Source organism: Phalacrocorax carbo, assembly GCF_963921805.1.
Source record: "Phalacrocorax carbo chromosome W unlocalized genomic scaffold, bPhaCar2.1 SUPER_W_unloc_5, whole genome shotgun sequence".
NCBI lineage: Eukaryota > Metazoa > Chordata > Aves > Suliformes > Phalacrocoracidae > Phalacrocorax > Phalacrocorax carbo.
In genome coordinates this window covers 1,000,110-1,017,903 of record NW_026990256.1, presented here as the reverse complement: position 1 = coordinate 1,017,903, position 17,794 = coordinate 1,000,110, and the positions used below count along the sequence as shown (strand labels likewise).

Sequence of the window (17,794 nt, the reverse complement as noted above, 5' to 3'; positions counted from 1 at the left end):
TGTTGTTATTGTTTTATTTTAATTATTAAATGGTTCTTATCTCAACCCATGAGTTTTACCCTTCTGATTCTCTCCCCCATCCCAACGGTGGGGGAGTGAGCGAGCGGCTGTGCGGGGCTGAGTTGCTGGCTAAACCACAAGAGCGTTTTTGGTACCCAACATGGGGCACAGAGGGTTTGAGATAACAGGTGCTGGTAACAGCACCATGTTCTTGCTTTTGCAGTATGTGTTAAGGACGGGTGTTGGTCTGTTTAGTCTGCTGTGTTCTGCTGTGATTAGTGATGTTTTGCCTAACAGATCTGTTCTGCAAACGCTGGTTTTCAGCTTTATCTGGTATTTAGGGTTTTTGCTGGAACTGTTACTGTATATTGGATACCATCTTATTGAAGCAATTAGCAATTATACCTCCCCTTCTGAGAGATTTTATATGGAGGAAATACAGAATAGTATCTTTGCTACTTCTATGCTTTCTCCACCTTTAATGCAGCATCCTTTTTGTATATATATCTTGAACATCCTTGGGTAGTTCAGATATACTTATTGTTAGATGTTGGGCATGTTGTTTTGGTTTTGACTAAGGTCAGAAAGCAACTTAAGAATATCATCCTGAGATCTGCCCCAAGTTTTGATAGTTTTGAGTGGCAGGGCATGTGGGATAGCATGGGCAAATACCTAAGGCAGTGGGCACCCCCAGTGCTTTGGAGCTTCACCCCTGAACAAGTGCAGAATCCTGAAAAACTATTAGAATATTTGCAGAATGTATGTTCTTACCCTGGGAAATGTAGAGAGACACAGATAACTGCAACATGCTGGGGCCTGGCCCATGCATAGTGAGCCCTACTCAACAGTATTCAGTGCTCCCAAGGGGAAGAGAAGGTCTCTGGATTGAAAGGCAAAGTGACAGGCACTGCAGCTGCTCCAACCATGATGAAAGGCACTGCAGCTGATTCAGAGAAACAACCCATGCCAGTACCAGTCGCTCCTACACACAAGAAGAAATCATGGAAGAGAAAGTCAACTCATTTAGAAAGAGATGAGGAAGAAGCAGGGCCATCATGAGGAGAAGAGGAGGAAAAAACCATAAATGAATGGAGACCACCCGATCCCTGTCCTTGAGTGAGTCGGGAGATGTGGGAAAAGATTTCGGCTGTTGTCTAGGTGAGCAAATTGCCACCTGGCTGCTCCGAAGCATGGATAACAGGGCCAGTAGTCTGGAATTAGAAGGGAAGGAAGCCAAACAACTGGGATTCCTTTCTGGGGAAGGGGGCATTGACAGAGCAATTGGAAAAGGGACACAAGCCCTCAGCCTCTGGAGGCGACTCCTGTCCATTGTGAAGAAAAGGTACCCCTTCAAGGAAGATATTGTATATCGCCTAGGAAAATGGACAACTATGGAGAAAGGCATCCAGTATCTAAGGGAATTAGCTGTGCTTGAGGTGATTTATGGTGACCTGGACGGTCAACAGTCATCCAAAGATCCAGATGAAGCCGAGTGCACACGACCCATGTGGCAGAAGTTTGTCCGGAGCACACCATCCTCGTATGCAAATTCATTGGCAGTAATGTCCTGGAAAGATGAGGAGGCACCAACAGTGGCGGAGGTGACTGATAGACTCCGGGACTATGAAGCAAATATCTGTTCCTCGCTAGTTTCTGCTGTGGAGAAACTTTCCTAAGTCCAGCAACTCAAAGGAGATATGTCCTACTCCCCACGGTTATAGACCAGTATCTCAGCTGTTAGGAGTAATCGTCCCTTTGCTCAAAAGAGGGGATACACACCACGAGGCATCCTATGGTTTTATGTGCTTGTCCATGGAGAGATCATGAAGAAGTGGGATGGAAAACCTACCTCAGGCCTAGAGGCACGGGTACGTGAGCTGCAAAGAAAAATGATCGCTCAGGGTGGTTCTTCCCAGAAAGCTGCTGCTCCAGTCTCCAGTAAGCAATTCCCCAGACAGAGGAGTTGAAGCGCTCATTTTATTTATGGTCCTAATAGAGACACTTGTGATTTGTATTTACAAGAAGTGAGTGGTGAATACTATGATCAGGAATAGAGGGGCTCTACCACCAGCCAGGTGGAGGAAAGGGATAACCAGGTTTACTGGACTGTGTGTATTAGATGGCCTGGCACATCCGACCCACCAGAGTACAAAGCTTTAGTGGACATTGGTGCACAGTGCAATTTCAAGGACCCAAAAGGGTACAAGTGGGATTTTGGAGTAGCTGCCTTGGAGACGGAGAAAACTGAACAGCTGTCTACCTTGCCTGGCCTCTCAAAGGACCCTTCTGTTGTGGGGTTGCTGAGGGTCAAAGAACAACAGGTGCCGATCGCCACCACAACAGTGCACCTGCAGCATTATCGCACCAACCGAGACTCCCTGATTCCAGTCCATGAGCTGACTCACCAACTGAAGAGCCAAGGGGTGATTAGTAAGACCCGCTCACCCTTTAACAGTCCCATATGGCCAGTCCGGAAGTCTAATGGAGAGTGGAGACTAACAGTAGACTATCGTGGCCTGAATGAAGTCAGTCCACCGTTGAGTGCTGCTGTGCCAGACATGCTAGAACGTCAATACGAACTGGAGTCCAAGGCAGCCAAGTGGTATGCCACAACTGATATTGCTATTGCATTCTTCTCCATCCCTCTGGCAGCAGAGTGCAGGCCACAGTTTGCTTTTACTTGGAGGGGCGTCCAGTACACCTCAAATCGACTGCCCCAGGGGTGGAAACACAGTCCTACCATTTGCCATGGACAGATTCAGACTGTACTGGATCAGAGAGAAGCTCCAGAATACCTACAATACATTGACGAAATCATCGTTTGGGGCAACACAGCAGAAGAAATCTTTGAGAAAGGGAAGAAAACAGTCCAAAATATCCCTCTGAAGGTTGGTTTTGCCATAAAAAAAGTAAGGTCAAGGGACCCGCACAAGAGATCCAGTTATCAGGAATCAAATGGCAAGAGGCCATCATCAGTTTCCAATGGATGTGATCAACAACATAGCAGCCATGTCTCCACCAACTAGCAAAAAGGAAACACAAGCTTTTTTGGGCGTTGTGGGTTTTTGGAGAATGCATATTCCAGATTATAGTCTGATCGTAAGCCCTCTCTATCAAGTGACTTGGAAGAAGAATTATTTCAAATGGGGCCCTGAGCAGCAACAAGCCTGTGAACAGATTAAATGAGAAATAGTTCATGCAGTAGCCCATAGGCCAGTCCAGGCAGAACAAGATGTAATAAAAATGTGCTCTACACTGTAGCTGGGGAGAATGGCCCTACCTGGAGCCTCTGGCGGAAAGCACCAGGGGAGACCCGAGGTCGACCCCTAGGGTTTTAGAGTCGTGGATACAGAGGGTCCGAAGCCCGGTATACTCCAACTGAAAAGGTGATTTTAGCAGCATTATGAAGGGGTTCGAGCTGCTTCAGAAGTGGTTGGTACTGAAGCACAGCTGCTCCTGGCACCCCGACTGCCAGTGCTGGGCTGGATGTTCAAAGGAAACGTCCCCTCTACACACCATGCAACTGATGCTACATGGAGTAAATGGGTTGCACTGATCACCCAGCGGGCTCGAGTAGGAAACCCCAGTCTCCCAGGAATCTTGGAAGTGATTATGGACTGGCCAGAAGGCAAAGACTTTGGAATATCACCAGAGGAGGAGGCGACACGTGCTGAAGAAGCCCCACTTTATAACAAACTGCCAGAAAATGATTAGTAATATGCCATGTTCACTGATGGGTCCTGTCGCCTTGTGGGAAAGCACTGGAGATGGAAGGCTGATGCATGGAGTCCTACACGACAAGTTGCAGAAACTGCTGAAGGAGAAGGTGAATTGAGCCAGTTTGCAGAAGTAAAGGCTATCCAGATGGCCTTAGACATCGCTGAACGGGAAAAGTGGCCAGTGCTCTGTCTCTGTACTGACTCCTGGATGGTGGCAAATGCCCTGTGGGGCTGGCTACAGCAGTGGAAGCAGAGCAACTGGCAGCACAGAGGCAAACCCATCTGGGCTGCCACATTGTGGCAAGATAATGCTGCCCGGTTAGAGTACCTTATTGTAAAGGTACATCACGTTGATGCTCACGTCCTCAAAAGTCGGGCCACTGAGGAACACAGAATAATAGAATCATAGAGTCGTTAAGGTTGGAAAAGACCCTTAAGGTCATCGAGTCCAACCACTAACCTATCACTGCCAAGTCCACCACTAAACCATATCCTCAAGTACCACATCTACCCTTCTTTTGAATACCTCCAGGGATGGAGACTCAACCACCTCCCTGGGCAGCCTGTTCCAATGACTGACAACCCTTTTGGTGAAGAAGTTTTTCCTAATGTCCAACCTAAACTTCCCCTGGTGCAGCTTGAGGCCATTTCCTCTCATCCTATCGCTTGTTACTAGGGAGAAGAGTCTGACCCCTGCCGCGCTACAACCTCCTTTCAGGTAGTTGTAGGGAGCAACAAGGTCTCCCCTCAGCCTCCTCTTCTCCAGGCTAAACAACCGCAGCTCCCTCAGCCGCTCCTCAGAAGACTTGTTCTCTAGACCCGTCACCAACTTCGTTGCCCTTCTTTGGACACACTCCAGCACCTCGATGTCCTTCCTGTAGTGAGGGGCCCAAAACTGAACACAGTATTCAAGGTGTGGCCTCACCAGTGCCGAGTACAGGGGCACTATCACCTCCCTGCTCCTGCTCGCCACATTATTCCTGATACAAGCCAGGATGCCATTGGCCTTCTTGGCCACCTGGGCACATTGCCGGCTCATGTTCAGCTGGCTGTCAACCAGCACCCCCAGGTCCTTTTCCTCCAGGCAGCTCTCCAGCCACTCCTCCCCAAGCCTGTAGCGTTGCATGGGGTTGTTGTGATCCAAGTGCAGGACCCAGCACTTAGCCTTGTTGAATCTCATACTGTTGGCTCCGGCCCAACAATCCAGCCTGTCCAGGTCCCTCTGTAGGGCCTTCCTGCCCTCCAGCAGATTGACATTTCCACCCAGCTTGGTGTCATCTGCAAACTTACTGAGGGTGCACTCAATCCCCTCATCCAGATCATCAATGAAGATATTGAACAGGACCGGCCCCAACACTGAGCCCTGGGGAACACCACTCGTGACTGGCCACCAACTGGATTTGACCCCATTCACTACCACTCTCTGGGCTCAGCCATCCAGCCAGTTTTTAACCCAGCACAGAGTGCACTTGTCCAAGCTGTGAGCAGCCAGCTTCTCCAGGAGAATGCTGTGGGAGACAGTGTCAAAGGCCTTACTGTGGGAAACTCTAGCCCGAGAATGGCTAGCAGAAAGAGGGCATTGAAGTAGAAAAACAGGTTCAAGGTCCGAGCGACCTTGGGCCCAGCTGTTGGTCAACAAGAGAATGTGAGGCCAGCTGTTGTTGATCGACAAAAGAATGTGAGAAACAAGTAACTGCTAGCTGCAAGGCTGACCGCAAGAGATAAGCATGGGAGGAGTTGGCATTTACCTCCCAGCCAATGATGAGCTGTGCTTTTGCAATATGTATGCGCTAATTAACGAATGGTATAAAAGATGTTTGCTGATTGCCAATAAACGAGACTTGCTGATCATCATCGGATGGTGCCTGTCTCCCGCTGGTTTTCCGTCACCTTACTAATGTCCAGGTAGACAACGTCCACAGCCTTCCCCTCATCCACTAAGCAGGTCACCTTATCATGGAAGGAGACCAGGTTAGTGAGGCAGGACCTCCTTTTCATAAACCCATGCTGGCTGAGCCCGATCCCCTGGTTGTCCCGCACATGCCGCATAATGGCATTCAAGATGATCTGTTCCATGACCTTTCCCAGCACCGGGGTCAGGCTGACAGGCCTGTAGTTCCCCGGATCCTCCTCCCGACCCTTCTTATAGAGGGGCGTCACATTCGCTAGTTTCCAGTCATCTGGGACCTCCCAGTCTGACCAGGACTGTTGATAAATGATGGAGAGTGGCTTGGTGAGCTCCTCTGCCAGCTCCCTCAGTATCCTCGGGTGGATCCCATCCTGCCCCATGGACTTGTGAACATCCAGGTGAAGGAGCAGGTCGGTGACTGCCACCTCTTCAACAACTGGGACTTCATTCTGCATGCTTTCTCCATCTCCCAGCACAGGGGCCTGACAACCCCGAGGATGACCAGTCTGACTATTAAAGACTGAGGCAAAGAAAGCATTAAGTACCTCAGCCTTCTCCTCATCTTTCCTGGCAAGGTTACCTTCCGCATCCCACAAAGGAGGGAGATTCTCCCTGGCCCTCCTTTTGTCACTGATGTATTTATAAAAACATTTTTTGTTATCTTTAATGGTGGCGGCCAGTTTAAGTTCCAGCTGGGCCTTCGCCTTCCTAATCTTTTCCCTGCATAACCTCACAACATCCTTGTAGTCCTCCTGAGTCACCTGCCCCCTCTTCCAAAGGCAGTAAGCTCTCCTTCTTTTCTTGAGTTCCAGCCAAAGCTCCCTATTCAGCCAAGCCAGTCTTCTCCCCCGCCTGCTCAACTTACGGCACATGGGGATGGCCTGCCTCTGCGCCTTTGAGACTTCCTTCTTTAATAACATCCAGCCTTCCTGGACTCCTTTGCCCTTCAGGACTGCCTCCCAAGGGACTCTGTTAACCAGACAGACTCCTTAACAATCCAAAGTCTGCCCTTCTGAAGTTCAGGGTAGCAGTTTTGCTGAACCTCTTCCTTACTTCTCCAAGAATCCAGAACTCTATCCTGTCATGGTCGCTGAGCCCAAGACAGCCTCCGACCACTACATCACCCACCAGGCCTTCTCTGTTCGTAAACAGCAGGTCCAGCGGGGCACCTCCCCTGGTTGGCTCACTTACCAGCTGCATCAGGAAGTTATCTCCCACACACTCCAGGAACCTCCGAGACTGCTTTCTCTCTGCTGTGTTGTATTTCCAGCAGATATCTGGTAAGTTGAAGTCTCCCACGAGAATAAGGGCTAGAGATTGTGAGACTTCAGCCAACTGCTTGTAGAGTACTTCATCTGTCTCCTCATCCTGGTTGGGTGGTCTATAACAGACTCCCACCAGGATGTCTGCCTTATTGGCCTTTCCCCTGATCCTTACCCATAAGCACTCAACCTTATCATTACTGTCGTTGACATGAAAACAACCAGCAGGTAGATCAGGCTGCTATGATTGAAGTGGCTCAGGTGGAGCTGGTGTGGCAGCATAAGGGTGAATTATTTCAACCTTGGTTTGCCCATGACACCTCAGGCCATCAAGGGAGAGATGCAACGTACAGATGGGCTCGTGATTGAGGGGTGGACTTGACCATGGACGCTATTGCACAGGCTATCCAAAAATGTGAAACATGCGCTGCAATCAAGCAAGCGAAGCAGGTAAAGCCTCTGTGGTATGGGGGATGGTGGCTGGAATATAAATATGGGGAGGCCTGGCAGATTGACTATATCACACTCCCACAGACCCGCCAAGGCAAGCGCCATGTGCTTACAATGGTAGAAACAACGACTGGCTGGCTGGAAACATATTCCATGCCCCATGCCACTGCCCAGAACACTATCCTGGGTCTCAAAAAACAAGTCCTGTGGTGACATGGCACCCCAGAGAGAATTGAGTCAGACAATGGGACTCATTTCTGAAATAGCCTCATAGACACCTGGGCCAAAGAGCACGGCATTGAGTGGGTGTATCACATCCCCTATCAGGCACCAGCCTCCGGAAAAAATGAATGGTACAATGGACTGTTAAAAACTATGCTAAGAGAAATGTGGGGTGGAACATTTAAACACTGGGATACACATTTAGTGAAAGCCACCTGGTTAGTCAACACGAGGGGATCTGCCAATCGAGCTGGCCCTGCCCAGTTAGAAATCTTATGTACTGTGGAAGGAGATAGAATCCCTGTAGTGCACGTAAAAATTATGCTCAGCAAAACAGTCTGGGTTCTTCCTGCCTCAGGCAAAGGCAAACCCATTCGTGGGATTGCTTTTGCTCGAGGACCTGGGTGCCCTTGGTGGGTGATTCGGGAAGATGAAGTCCGATGTGTGCCTCAAGGGGATTTGATTTGGGGTGAAAACAGCTAGTGAACTGAATGGCATAATGCAAACTGCTATATAATATTTTATGTCATCTCTTCTTTGGTTGCTATATGCCATATCAATGATATCATAGTAAAAACCTCCCAATCCATGGAAGATGAACTTTGATGAAACAAACGAAGTGCAGCAGTGATGGAATGATGACTGACTCAGTATGCAGCAACCCAACGCCACATGCTCTGTCTCTCCCACTCTGAAAGACTGATACGACAGATGGAGCCCAGAGGCATGGACTGGGTGAACTCAATGGACATTTTAATGGACATTTTACAGGGAAGGTCCATAAACTAAGGGAATGCTGTCTGTGTATTACGTCAAAGGATGGGAAGGGGAGGGGTGGTGGTCGGTAAGGTTGTATTGGATGGTATGGGACCTGGGCATGGTGTAAATGGTATGGAATAAGGGGTGGAGAATGTGCTGGTTTTGGCTGCGAAGGGGTTAATTCTCTTCACTGTAACGTCTGTAGTAGTCAGGAACCTTTCCAGCTTCCCATGCTCTGCCATGTGTGCATGAGGCCGGAATGGGTAGGGCCACAGCCAAGACAGCTGACCCCAACTGGCCAATGGGATATTCAGTCCATACCATGTGACACCATGACTAGTATATTAATGGGGACAGTTGGTGTGCGGGGGTGTCAGTTGCGCCTCAGGGACTGGCAGTATTGCGTTGGCGCACAATGAGAAGCTGCATCACTTCTTCACTTCTGTTTGTTTTGGTTGTTCATTCCCCCCGCCCCCCCCCCGGGTTTTGCGCCTCTCTCATTGTTTTCCTTTTCACTGCATTATTGTTGCTGTTGTTGTTATTGTTTTATTTGAATTATTATACTGTTCTTATCTCAACCCTTGAGCTTTACCTTTCTGATTCTCTCCCCCATCCTGCCGGCGGGGGAGTGAGTGAGTGGCTGTGTGGGGCTGAGTTGCCGACTAAACCACAACAATCGTGCGTGGCTCGCCGTGTTGCTTTTCCAGCAAATATCAGGGCGGTTGAAGTCCCCCATGAGGACCAGGGCCTGCGTTTGTGAGGCTACTTCCAGCTGTCTGTAGAAGGCTTCAGCAACTTCCTCATCTTGATCAGATGGCCTGTAGCAAACACCAACAGTGTCACCCATTTTTGTCTGTCCCTTAATTTTTACCCATAAGCTCTTGACTCATTCTTCCTCCACTCCAAGGCAGAGCTCGATGCATTCCAGTTGCTCCCTCCCATAAAGAGCAACTCCCGCACCTTGCCTTGCTGGTCTGTCTTTCCTGAAAAGCCTGTAGCCATCCGTGACCACATTCCAGTCATGAGAGTTATCCCACCATGTCTCTGTGACTGCACACAGACCTCTAGTTCCTCCTGTTTATTCCCCATGCTGCGTGCATCGGTGTAGAGGCATTTCATAAAGGTGCTTGAGCTTGAGTCCCTTGATGTCTCACAGGGCTCCATAATGATAAAAAGGTCCATCAGTCATTGCCCATTTGGGGCAGTTGGGCTTCCCCTATAACCCTTACCATGAACCCACTAGCTTCAGAGTTGATCTAGGTTGCCCATGGGTCTGGCTCTCTTTGGCCTGTGCTCCCCTCATCTCCCATTTCTGGAATAACACAGGCAGAGCAAGCTCACTTCTGTTTGTACCAGCCAGTATTTGCAGTCCTGTGACACTCAGCATCTTTGTGGTGCCTCCTCTCAAAGCTGAATGTTCTGCTTCAGTCTCAGGGACTCTGGGGCACCGATGTGATACTGTACATGACAACTGCCTTGAGTGCTATCCCCAAGGAGAAACCTGACTGGGACAGATTCCAAGCCCATTCAAACTTATCTCAGAGTCCAGGGTAATTTGCCCCTAATTACAATTGTTGCTGATGCAGAGATTGCTGTGCAGCATAACCAGAGCTATTTGGATTTCCACAGCTTTTGAAAGCTTCACCGTGAACTTCCTATTCTTGCAATGTTGGTTTGGGGAATAATCACAACATTCCCCCATTACTTTACTTACTAGACAACACCATGATTTTGACCTAGGGTTTCATTATGTGCCACTGCGCCAAGGGCTGAGCATTCGCCTGGCAAAAGGCAGCACCCGTCCCTGATGCTCCCACACTCAATGGATCTGGAGGGATTATTCCTGACCCAGAAGTTCAGTCTCAGTTCAGGACCTTTGTGGACCTGTACCAACTGGCCAGTGTAATTCCAGCTCAGCTGGTAAAATCTGTGCCCTGAACACAACTTCCTGGGACCACCGACATGATGTGCAAGGACTGGGGCTGACCCCTTTGGATAGACCCCTTGGCAGCTCAAGGATTATATGCAGCAGAATATATCCCTGTTCTGCTGATGCTGGGCTCTGTCCATCCATTTTGCCCTCACCCTGTTTATTTATAGTAATCCCTAGGAATTATAGCTCAGCATGTCACTGAGTTAAGTGTTCCTTAACCCCTTGGTACTGGAAGTTCCTATGCACTTGCTGCTTCCTACTTCAAAAATGGCAACAAGAAAATCTACAGAAGCAGAAAAAGCCCTTCCTCCAGCAGGACAATCTTGTTATGCCTGTAGGGAGAACTGGGCATCCCTTCTAACTGGGATATTGTCGTGGTTTAGCCCCAGCTAAAACCATGACAGATATCCTCTTCTCAAGCTGGGATATTCTCTTCCCAAGCTGTTGCTTCATCCCAGACTGGGGCAGACCTTGCAGGGAGCAACCCAGAATTGGCATATGAGGCAGCAGGGGTGAAGGGGAAGAGCCTGCCTGTTCAAGGAGCTGCTGAGCATCATCATAGCCTGAATATTGCCTGCTGGGTGTCTGTAGCAGGCAAGCGGGACTGGACTGTTTGCATGCATCTGTACCTTGTAGACCAGTTACCAACCCTCTCCCTGTTGCCTGTTCTCCCTTAGGCCAAACTTGGGAATAGCTCTGTGAGCCCCAACGTGGGGCATCTCATCCTGAAATACCTGTGCCCTGCTGTCCAGGACATCCTGAGTGACGGGCTCAAGGCTTATGTCCTGGACATGATCATTGGCCAGAGGAGGAACATCCCCTGGAGCATGGTGGAGGCATCCACCCAGCTAGGTATGGAGGGTATACAGCAATGCCCATCGCTCTGCGGTACTCCTGTGTTGTGGCTGGGAGGTGCTGGGGAAGGTTGAGTATAAGGATGGGGATGCAGAATAATACATGGCTCCCTGCACAGAGCAAGGTGCACCTTGACCTTCTCTTGCAAGGTGGGAGAGCCACTACTCTAGTCTGTCCAAATATTTATTGTCATTTTCCCAGAAATTTCTACATTCTCCTATAACAGCCCCCAGCAATGAAAAAAAAAAAAAAGAAGAAAAAAAATCCTAAAAGAATGTCCTTTTCCCTACTCTAAGTTTCCAGGGTGTTTGTAGACCTTCATCTTTAGCCCTGCACAGCTACTGTGTAAGGCAGAACTGTGCTCTAGCCTGGTCTGTAAGAAAATTTGCACACACAGCTAACTTGGCTCAAGCATGCCCACATCACCTGCACCCTCTGCTAGCACCAGTCTGCATCTTGGACTGTGGCAGTGGCTACCATCCAGAGAACTCCTTTCTGAGGTTATGGATGGCAGGGTCACACTGATTTTTGCATCATGAAGAGCTTACATCCTGAGCTGGGAAGCCTCCTATCCTGTTTGTGACAAATCTCCAGCTCTGGGGTTATCTCTGTGATTGCGGACACCCCAAATTATAACCACTCACCATAATATTCTGTTTACCTGCTGATTCTGAGCTGAGGGCTGTGATTGTCCCTGAAGTGTGGGAGACAGGTCCCTGGGGTACTTTCCATCCACTGAAACTCCCAAAGTTTTGGAGTAGCAGTCTGGGACAGACCACAACTTCAACCCTTGTGAAGTCTAACTGTTGAGATGCAGTGAGCTCATCTTCATGATTGGTGGAGGGGCAATGTACATATGGGCATGGGCACCCAGCCAACTTCTGTCTTGCCTTGATGCTCCTTCCTGTGATGCTGTTTTGGCTTTTCTGACCACAACTAATCTCAACATTTCACTTCTCTCCATAGGCCCCTCTACCAAGTTGCTGCACAGCCTCTACAGCAACATCAGCCAGTACACAGAGCTCACCAACCACACCATGAGGTTCAACGCATTTGTCTTTGGCCTCCTCAAGTAAGCAGCCTCCCTGGGCTGACTGCATGTCACTGCCCAGGTGCTGGTCCTTGACTGCAAGCAGGCACAGTTGCCAATGAAAAGACTTAAGAAACCTGGGAAGCCACTTCCCAGCTGTAGATGAGGGAAGGAAGAAGCTGTGAGCCCCAGGGAACTCCAGAAGGGAGTTCCAGGGAGCTCCCTACCCCTATCAGACCAGAACTGAGAAGGGCTGTCTGTAGCCCACTGAAGAACATTGTCAGCTTGTTTTAGCCCCAAAACATTAGGTGGGAAGAGTCTGTCTGTCAGGGTTCATATAGGGATAGACATAACACACAAATTGCTCCTTAAAATCCCTTCTTAAATCACTGCTTCCTGGAGCTGCAGTGAATCCCAGCGCATGAGGCTTTGAAGGATAAATTGCCCTGGTTCAGGACTCAAGGCTGACCATATTGGATAAGGAGTGTGCACTGTACACTCTGTGTTAAACAGAAGGTGGCTGCAGTAAAGAGATGAGTGCTGTTAGGATGGTATTTCCCTGCTCCTCTCCAGTGGTCAGCAAGAGCTCTGACAGTGGCAACAGAGCCCCCAAGATCTCAAAATGTTGGGAGAACCCTATAAGCAGGAGCAAGCTCTGCCCTGCTCTCCCTGCCCAGGATGGCCCAGCTCTCCCCTGCTGGCACAAGATGCCAGGATATTTTGGGCCAAGCCTGCAGCAATGGTCTCATGTTTGTAGATGATTTACCTCTTTTGCATGAGCCCTTCTCAGCAAAGCTAAGTTCTGTCAAGGATATAGGAGCTAAATGGTGAGGAAACTTGCTGGAAACATGGTTGTTAAGGGTTACAGTTGCACAATGCCTCATGTAAAGCAAACTGGCTCTGTGACAGGCTGGGTGGCTGTGGTTACTGCATGCTGATGGGAGTGAGCCACTGTCCTTTCACTAGGCCTTGAGGTTCACAGGGCTATGTGTGTAAATGCCCTTTTCCAGCCACACTTCCTGTAGAACAGCTAGGATGAAGGGGGTGAATTGATTTTTCACTTTTTCTTTCTTTCCCTGCTTGTTTTCCCTTCCTGCAGTATCCAGTCCTTGGAGTTCTGGTTCAACCACCTCTACAACCATGAAGGTAAGAGCCTGAGGGCTGTGGGCTGCAGTGGGGGCCAAATTCTGCACAATGTAGAGCACAGATCTAAGCTCTGGGGCACACGTGTCTCTTGGTCTCTCAGCCTAGGCTGCTCTCTTCTGCTCTGAGCTGAAGGACTATACGCAGTCCCAGTGTATGTGTTGCTGGAGGGCTGCTCAACTAAAGGGAGTGAGGTGGACATCAAAGCTCCATGCAGCTCCCTCCACCTGAGCTGTGGAGAGCCTGGACAGCCATGTCCTTCCCAGCTACAGCTAGTACCCAAGGTTATCACCTCCAATGCAAATCCCTCGATCTACCTGCAGGAGACCAGATCTAACCCTCCCCAAATTTCTGCATTCCCTTGCCCAGTGCCTGAGAGCTTCATATGGCTGGAGGTGTGAACACTTAGCTGAAACCCTTCAGCCATGGGAAATGGAAAGGAAAGCCTCCTGACAAATGAAAAGCAGATTTTACTGGATGTATCTGTTTTTTCAACCAGAAATGTTTCTGGAGTGTACAGATAACCCAGCATCAACGACCAAGCTGCCAAATGTCCACAAATCCTGTTCCTAACTCTCTCCCTGAGAGTGAGACCTGACAACAAAGCTGGGCGGGGCCCACTGCAGATGTGGTCAAATGAAGTGAAGGATGAATGCTGCAGGTAGAAATGCTAGTTCATTTTGTTAGGATCCACAGTTCAGCCCAGCCAGATTCCTGGAAAGACTGTATTCAGCTGTCCCCAACACTTCTCTCTCTGCAGGGGATTGGTGCTGGTCAGATCTGCAGCTCCTTGTTCATCCCCATGAGGTGGGGAAGAGAATCTTAATGTGTGCCAACCCTCTTTGATGCTCTTTATTTGCACCCTACTCCCATTGCATTTGTGGCAGAGGTCATCCTGGTGGACAGTTTGACAGGCAGGTCCTGGCTGCAGGCACGACTGGAAGCAATACCTGGGCCAGTTTGCCTAGAGCTCACAGAGCATCTGGTGCTCCCTGACCCAGTGCTGAGCCTCACACTGCAGCCACAGCTGTGACCAAAAACTAGTGTCCAACTCCTTTCCCCATAGCTTCAGCAGCTTATTGGTGGCTTGACAAAGGTGGCAAGGGCCTCTCATCTAATTAAATGTCTCTCACCCTACAGATATCATCCTGGCACACTACCAGCCAGTAGGCTTCTTGTGCCTGTCTCATAGCGTGTGCCAGCCTCTTTTTGAGGAGCTCCTGCTCCTGCTCCAGCCTCTCTCCCTGCTACCCTTCAACCTAGACCTCCTTTTTGAGCACCACCTGATGCAGATGTGCAAAGAGCAGCAGCAGCAAAAGGAGCTGCTGCGTGTGAAGCAGGACCTGATGCTTTCCACACACTCCACCCTGCAGCTGTTGCAGACACGGGGCAGCAGTGAGGATCCTTATGGCTGCAGCACTGCCCCTGAAGCATGCAAAGTGGGTACCAGAGATGAGGACATCTCACCAGGCCACAGCCCTCAGCAAGCTGCGACTGAGAGGATCAAGGGGTTGGGGGCCTCATGCAGAGATGGCAACAAGGAGGAAGAGCGGAGGAAGGTGCAAGAGAGCATGTGGGAGGGGAAGAAGGACAAGCAGGCGGGCTGGTGGTACCAGCTCATGCAGAGCTCTCAAATATACATTGAGGGCTCGGCCGAAGGCTCGAAGTTCATCCACTATGAGAAGAAGGCAGCTTTGAATGCTGCGCCCAGGTCAGTGGAGACCCGCAAGGCACCACCCCCTTGTGAAGGGGTGGTGGAGGGTGCAGAGGCTGAGGGTACCTTGAAGGAGAGGCCCAAGGCTGCCAGAAAGCCAAGTCCTGAAGCTGTGGAAGAGCCCTTGGAAAAGCCCCAGCAGGTACTGGTTGGTGAAGAGGTGAAGGAATGGAGCTGGCCCTTCTGGATGGGCAGCCCCCCAGGCTCAGTGCTTACAGAGCTGAAGCACAGCAAGGAAAAGGAGACTGGGACTCAGCAAAGAGTGGGAGCAGCAGCCCCCCAAGAGGAGAGCAGCATCAGTGCATCAAAGGGCAGCCAGCCCATCAAGTGGGGACATTTGTTTGGGTCCAGGAAGGTACAAAAAGAACCCAGGCAGCCTAACAGGTAGGGATGGGGAGAGCTGGTTAACCTGGGGTTGCAGTAGTGCAGGTGGAAATCAGGTCAATAGCTGACCACTGGGCTACACCATGGCGGTATATCAGAGGCAGCATGTGAACAGAGAGGTCTGTCACCCCTTCCCAGCCCTGCCTGCCTGCCCACACCACTGTTTCCCTCCTTGACTCCTACCCTTGCTCAATCTTCTGCCTGAGCTCTACCACTGCCTCTGCTCCTAAGCCCCCTCTCCACAGGAAGGGCCCCTGCTGCACCGCCCCCGTCATCACCTCATCCCTCCCAAAAACATGTACTAAGTGAGAGCAAAACATGGAGCCATCCCTGTTGCTCACAACGGGTGAGGAGGAGGCATGAAGTTGCCCCAGGTAGCTGGGCCCGCCCCGCATTGCCTCTCCATCTGCACCCTTCTTGTTTCTATGGCCACTAGAAATGTCCTTCCCAGTCTAGGCCATGGCGTGTCTGGAAGATGCTGAGCCCTCCCCACCAGGAGACAGCCTGGGGACCACGGTGCATTTTGTGCATGGAGCCAGACCCCTAAGGCATGACCTTGCCATGAGAGCAGCTGCTCCTCGCCCCAAGGTATGCTTCCCTGCCACTACCTGCTTCTATCTCCTTCTTGCAGGTTGCCCTCCGGCTGGCTGAGCTTGGACAAGTCCATGTTCCAGCTGGTGGCCCAGACAGTCAGGGCAAGCATGTGGCGAGAAGCAGCCCCTGAGCCGGAGCCCCCCTGGCCAGAGCCACCTGGAGTGCCCCCTGAGTTATGGACAGCCTGGGGGCTGTCTGCCCACCCTCCTTGGTGAGCAGCGCCACATGGCCATCCTGCAGGTGGTGGGTTGGGGTTGGCATGGCTCTGCCTGTTGCAGTTCACCCAGCCCCCTTTGTGCTCATGGACCGGGGACGGTTCGGGGCAGTGACACAGCTTGTGCATCTGTCCACCCCAACTCTGCAATCTGCAGGTAATAGGGAGCTGGGGGGCAGCTGAGAGCCTGGCTGGGAAGGGAGGCAGGGGGTGTTTTCCTCACTCCTCTGTGCCCATGGTGGTCCCTGGGCTTCAGTGGGGTGAGCATGCTGTGGCAAGTTAACTCTTCCTCCCCTCCCTCTGCCTGCAGTGAGGTGAAAGCTCTTTGCCATCACATTGCCACCGAGGCAGGACAGCTGAGCTTCAACAAGGGGGACATCCTGCAGATCATCTCCAAGGTGGATGGTGACTGGCTGCAGTGCAGCCTCGGCTCCGAGAAGGGACTGGTGCCCATCATGTACATCACCCACCCGGAGGATGAGGGCTATTGACGTGACCTGGAGGCCAAGCACAGTACCATGGGCTGCTGAGGCTTGTCTGGGGAAACCCACCCTGCCAGAGGAACAGACACAGCTTCTTGCTAGGTTCTTACCATTTCAGAATACAGTAAGGTATAAGAAGGTGGTTCTTTCTTGCTCCTCCTCATGCAGCTGCCAAAGGCTGACTCAGCCCCTGGGGCCTTCTGCGAGTTGCACCTTGTATTGCCAGGCATCGCCGTGCATGCAGCCATACCAGAGACTGTCTGAACCCCCTCCACACCATGCCATCTCCAGCACCCGTAGGCCATGGACTCGTACATAGCAGGAACCCAAGCAGTCCCTGCCAGGGCAGTGCTGCCCTGCTGCATGGCTCAGTTTCATGCTGGCGAGTGCAGGATGCTGGCCATCCCCTCCCCAGGGGCGGCAGTGTGGTCTGCAGCCTTCAGCATCCCTGGCATCATCAGCCACAGGGGTGTGAGCACTGTGTGTTGGCAAGGTCGGGCTAATGGGTTGCATTGCATCTTGAAGGGAGGCTGCAAGGTAGGCTCCCCCACTCTGGAGCAGCCCTGTCCTAACATGTAATAGTGGTGCCTGGTGGGTTGTACCAGGCAAAGTGGCCTGGCACTGCCACGCTGCAGGGCCTGGGGCTGTATCTGTCCACAGCCAGGGGAGGGGGACAGGGTATGTGTGTGCACGCAGAGCAAAGGGGTGCATGGAATCATGAGGAAGGAGCATGGATGTTCAGTGTTACATAGGTCCAGGATGGGTAGAGCCACCCTGTGTGGAGATGGGTGCTTTGGGGGGTGGCCCCGTGCCCCTCCATGCTGAGCAGAGACCCAGTGCCTAGGATGCCCTGGGATACTCAGTAGAGAGGGAGTAGGAGGGGAGGGGGTGAGGGCAGAGTCCCTGACTGGGCTAGGGATGTTTTTTGGAGTTGGGGGCAGTGCTCCCAGCAAGTAGAGCAGGGGGGTGCTCCCAGAGGGAACTGGGGAGATGGGGAGGGAGGGATGGTGCTCCCTTTGGCATAGGGTTTCTGGTCTTGCTGAGCAGTACCATGGAGTGGGGAGGGGGTAAGTGTTGTACATGAGCACAAGGGGCTGCTGGGGGTCCTGGGGTCCTTGGTAGAG

At 51.1% G+C, this 17,794-nt stretch overlaps 1 protein-coding gene across 1 annotated transcript in view; it reads left to right on the top strand.

Annotated features, from left to right (window-relative positions):
- Positions 1-17,477, top strand: part of LOC104051009 (AP-4 complex accessory subunit RUSC2-like) — a 29,302-nt gene extending 11,825 nt beyond the window's left edge. The window contains 6 exon segments of the mRNA XM_064439979.1: positions 10,932-11,106; positions 12,076-12,181; positions 13,239-13,285; positions 14,423-15,380; positions 16,012-16,185; positions 16,499-17,477. Coding sequence (XP_064296049.1) covers positions 10,932-11,106; positions 12,076-12,181; positions 13,239-13,285; positions 14,423-15,380; positions 16,012-16,185; positions 16,499-16,679 — 1,641 coding nt within the window. The 3' untranslated portion in view covers positions 16,680-17,477.
- The last annotated feature ends 317 nt before the right edge of the window (positions 17,478-17,794 follow it).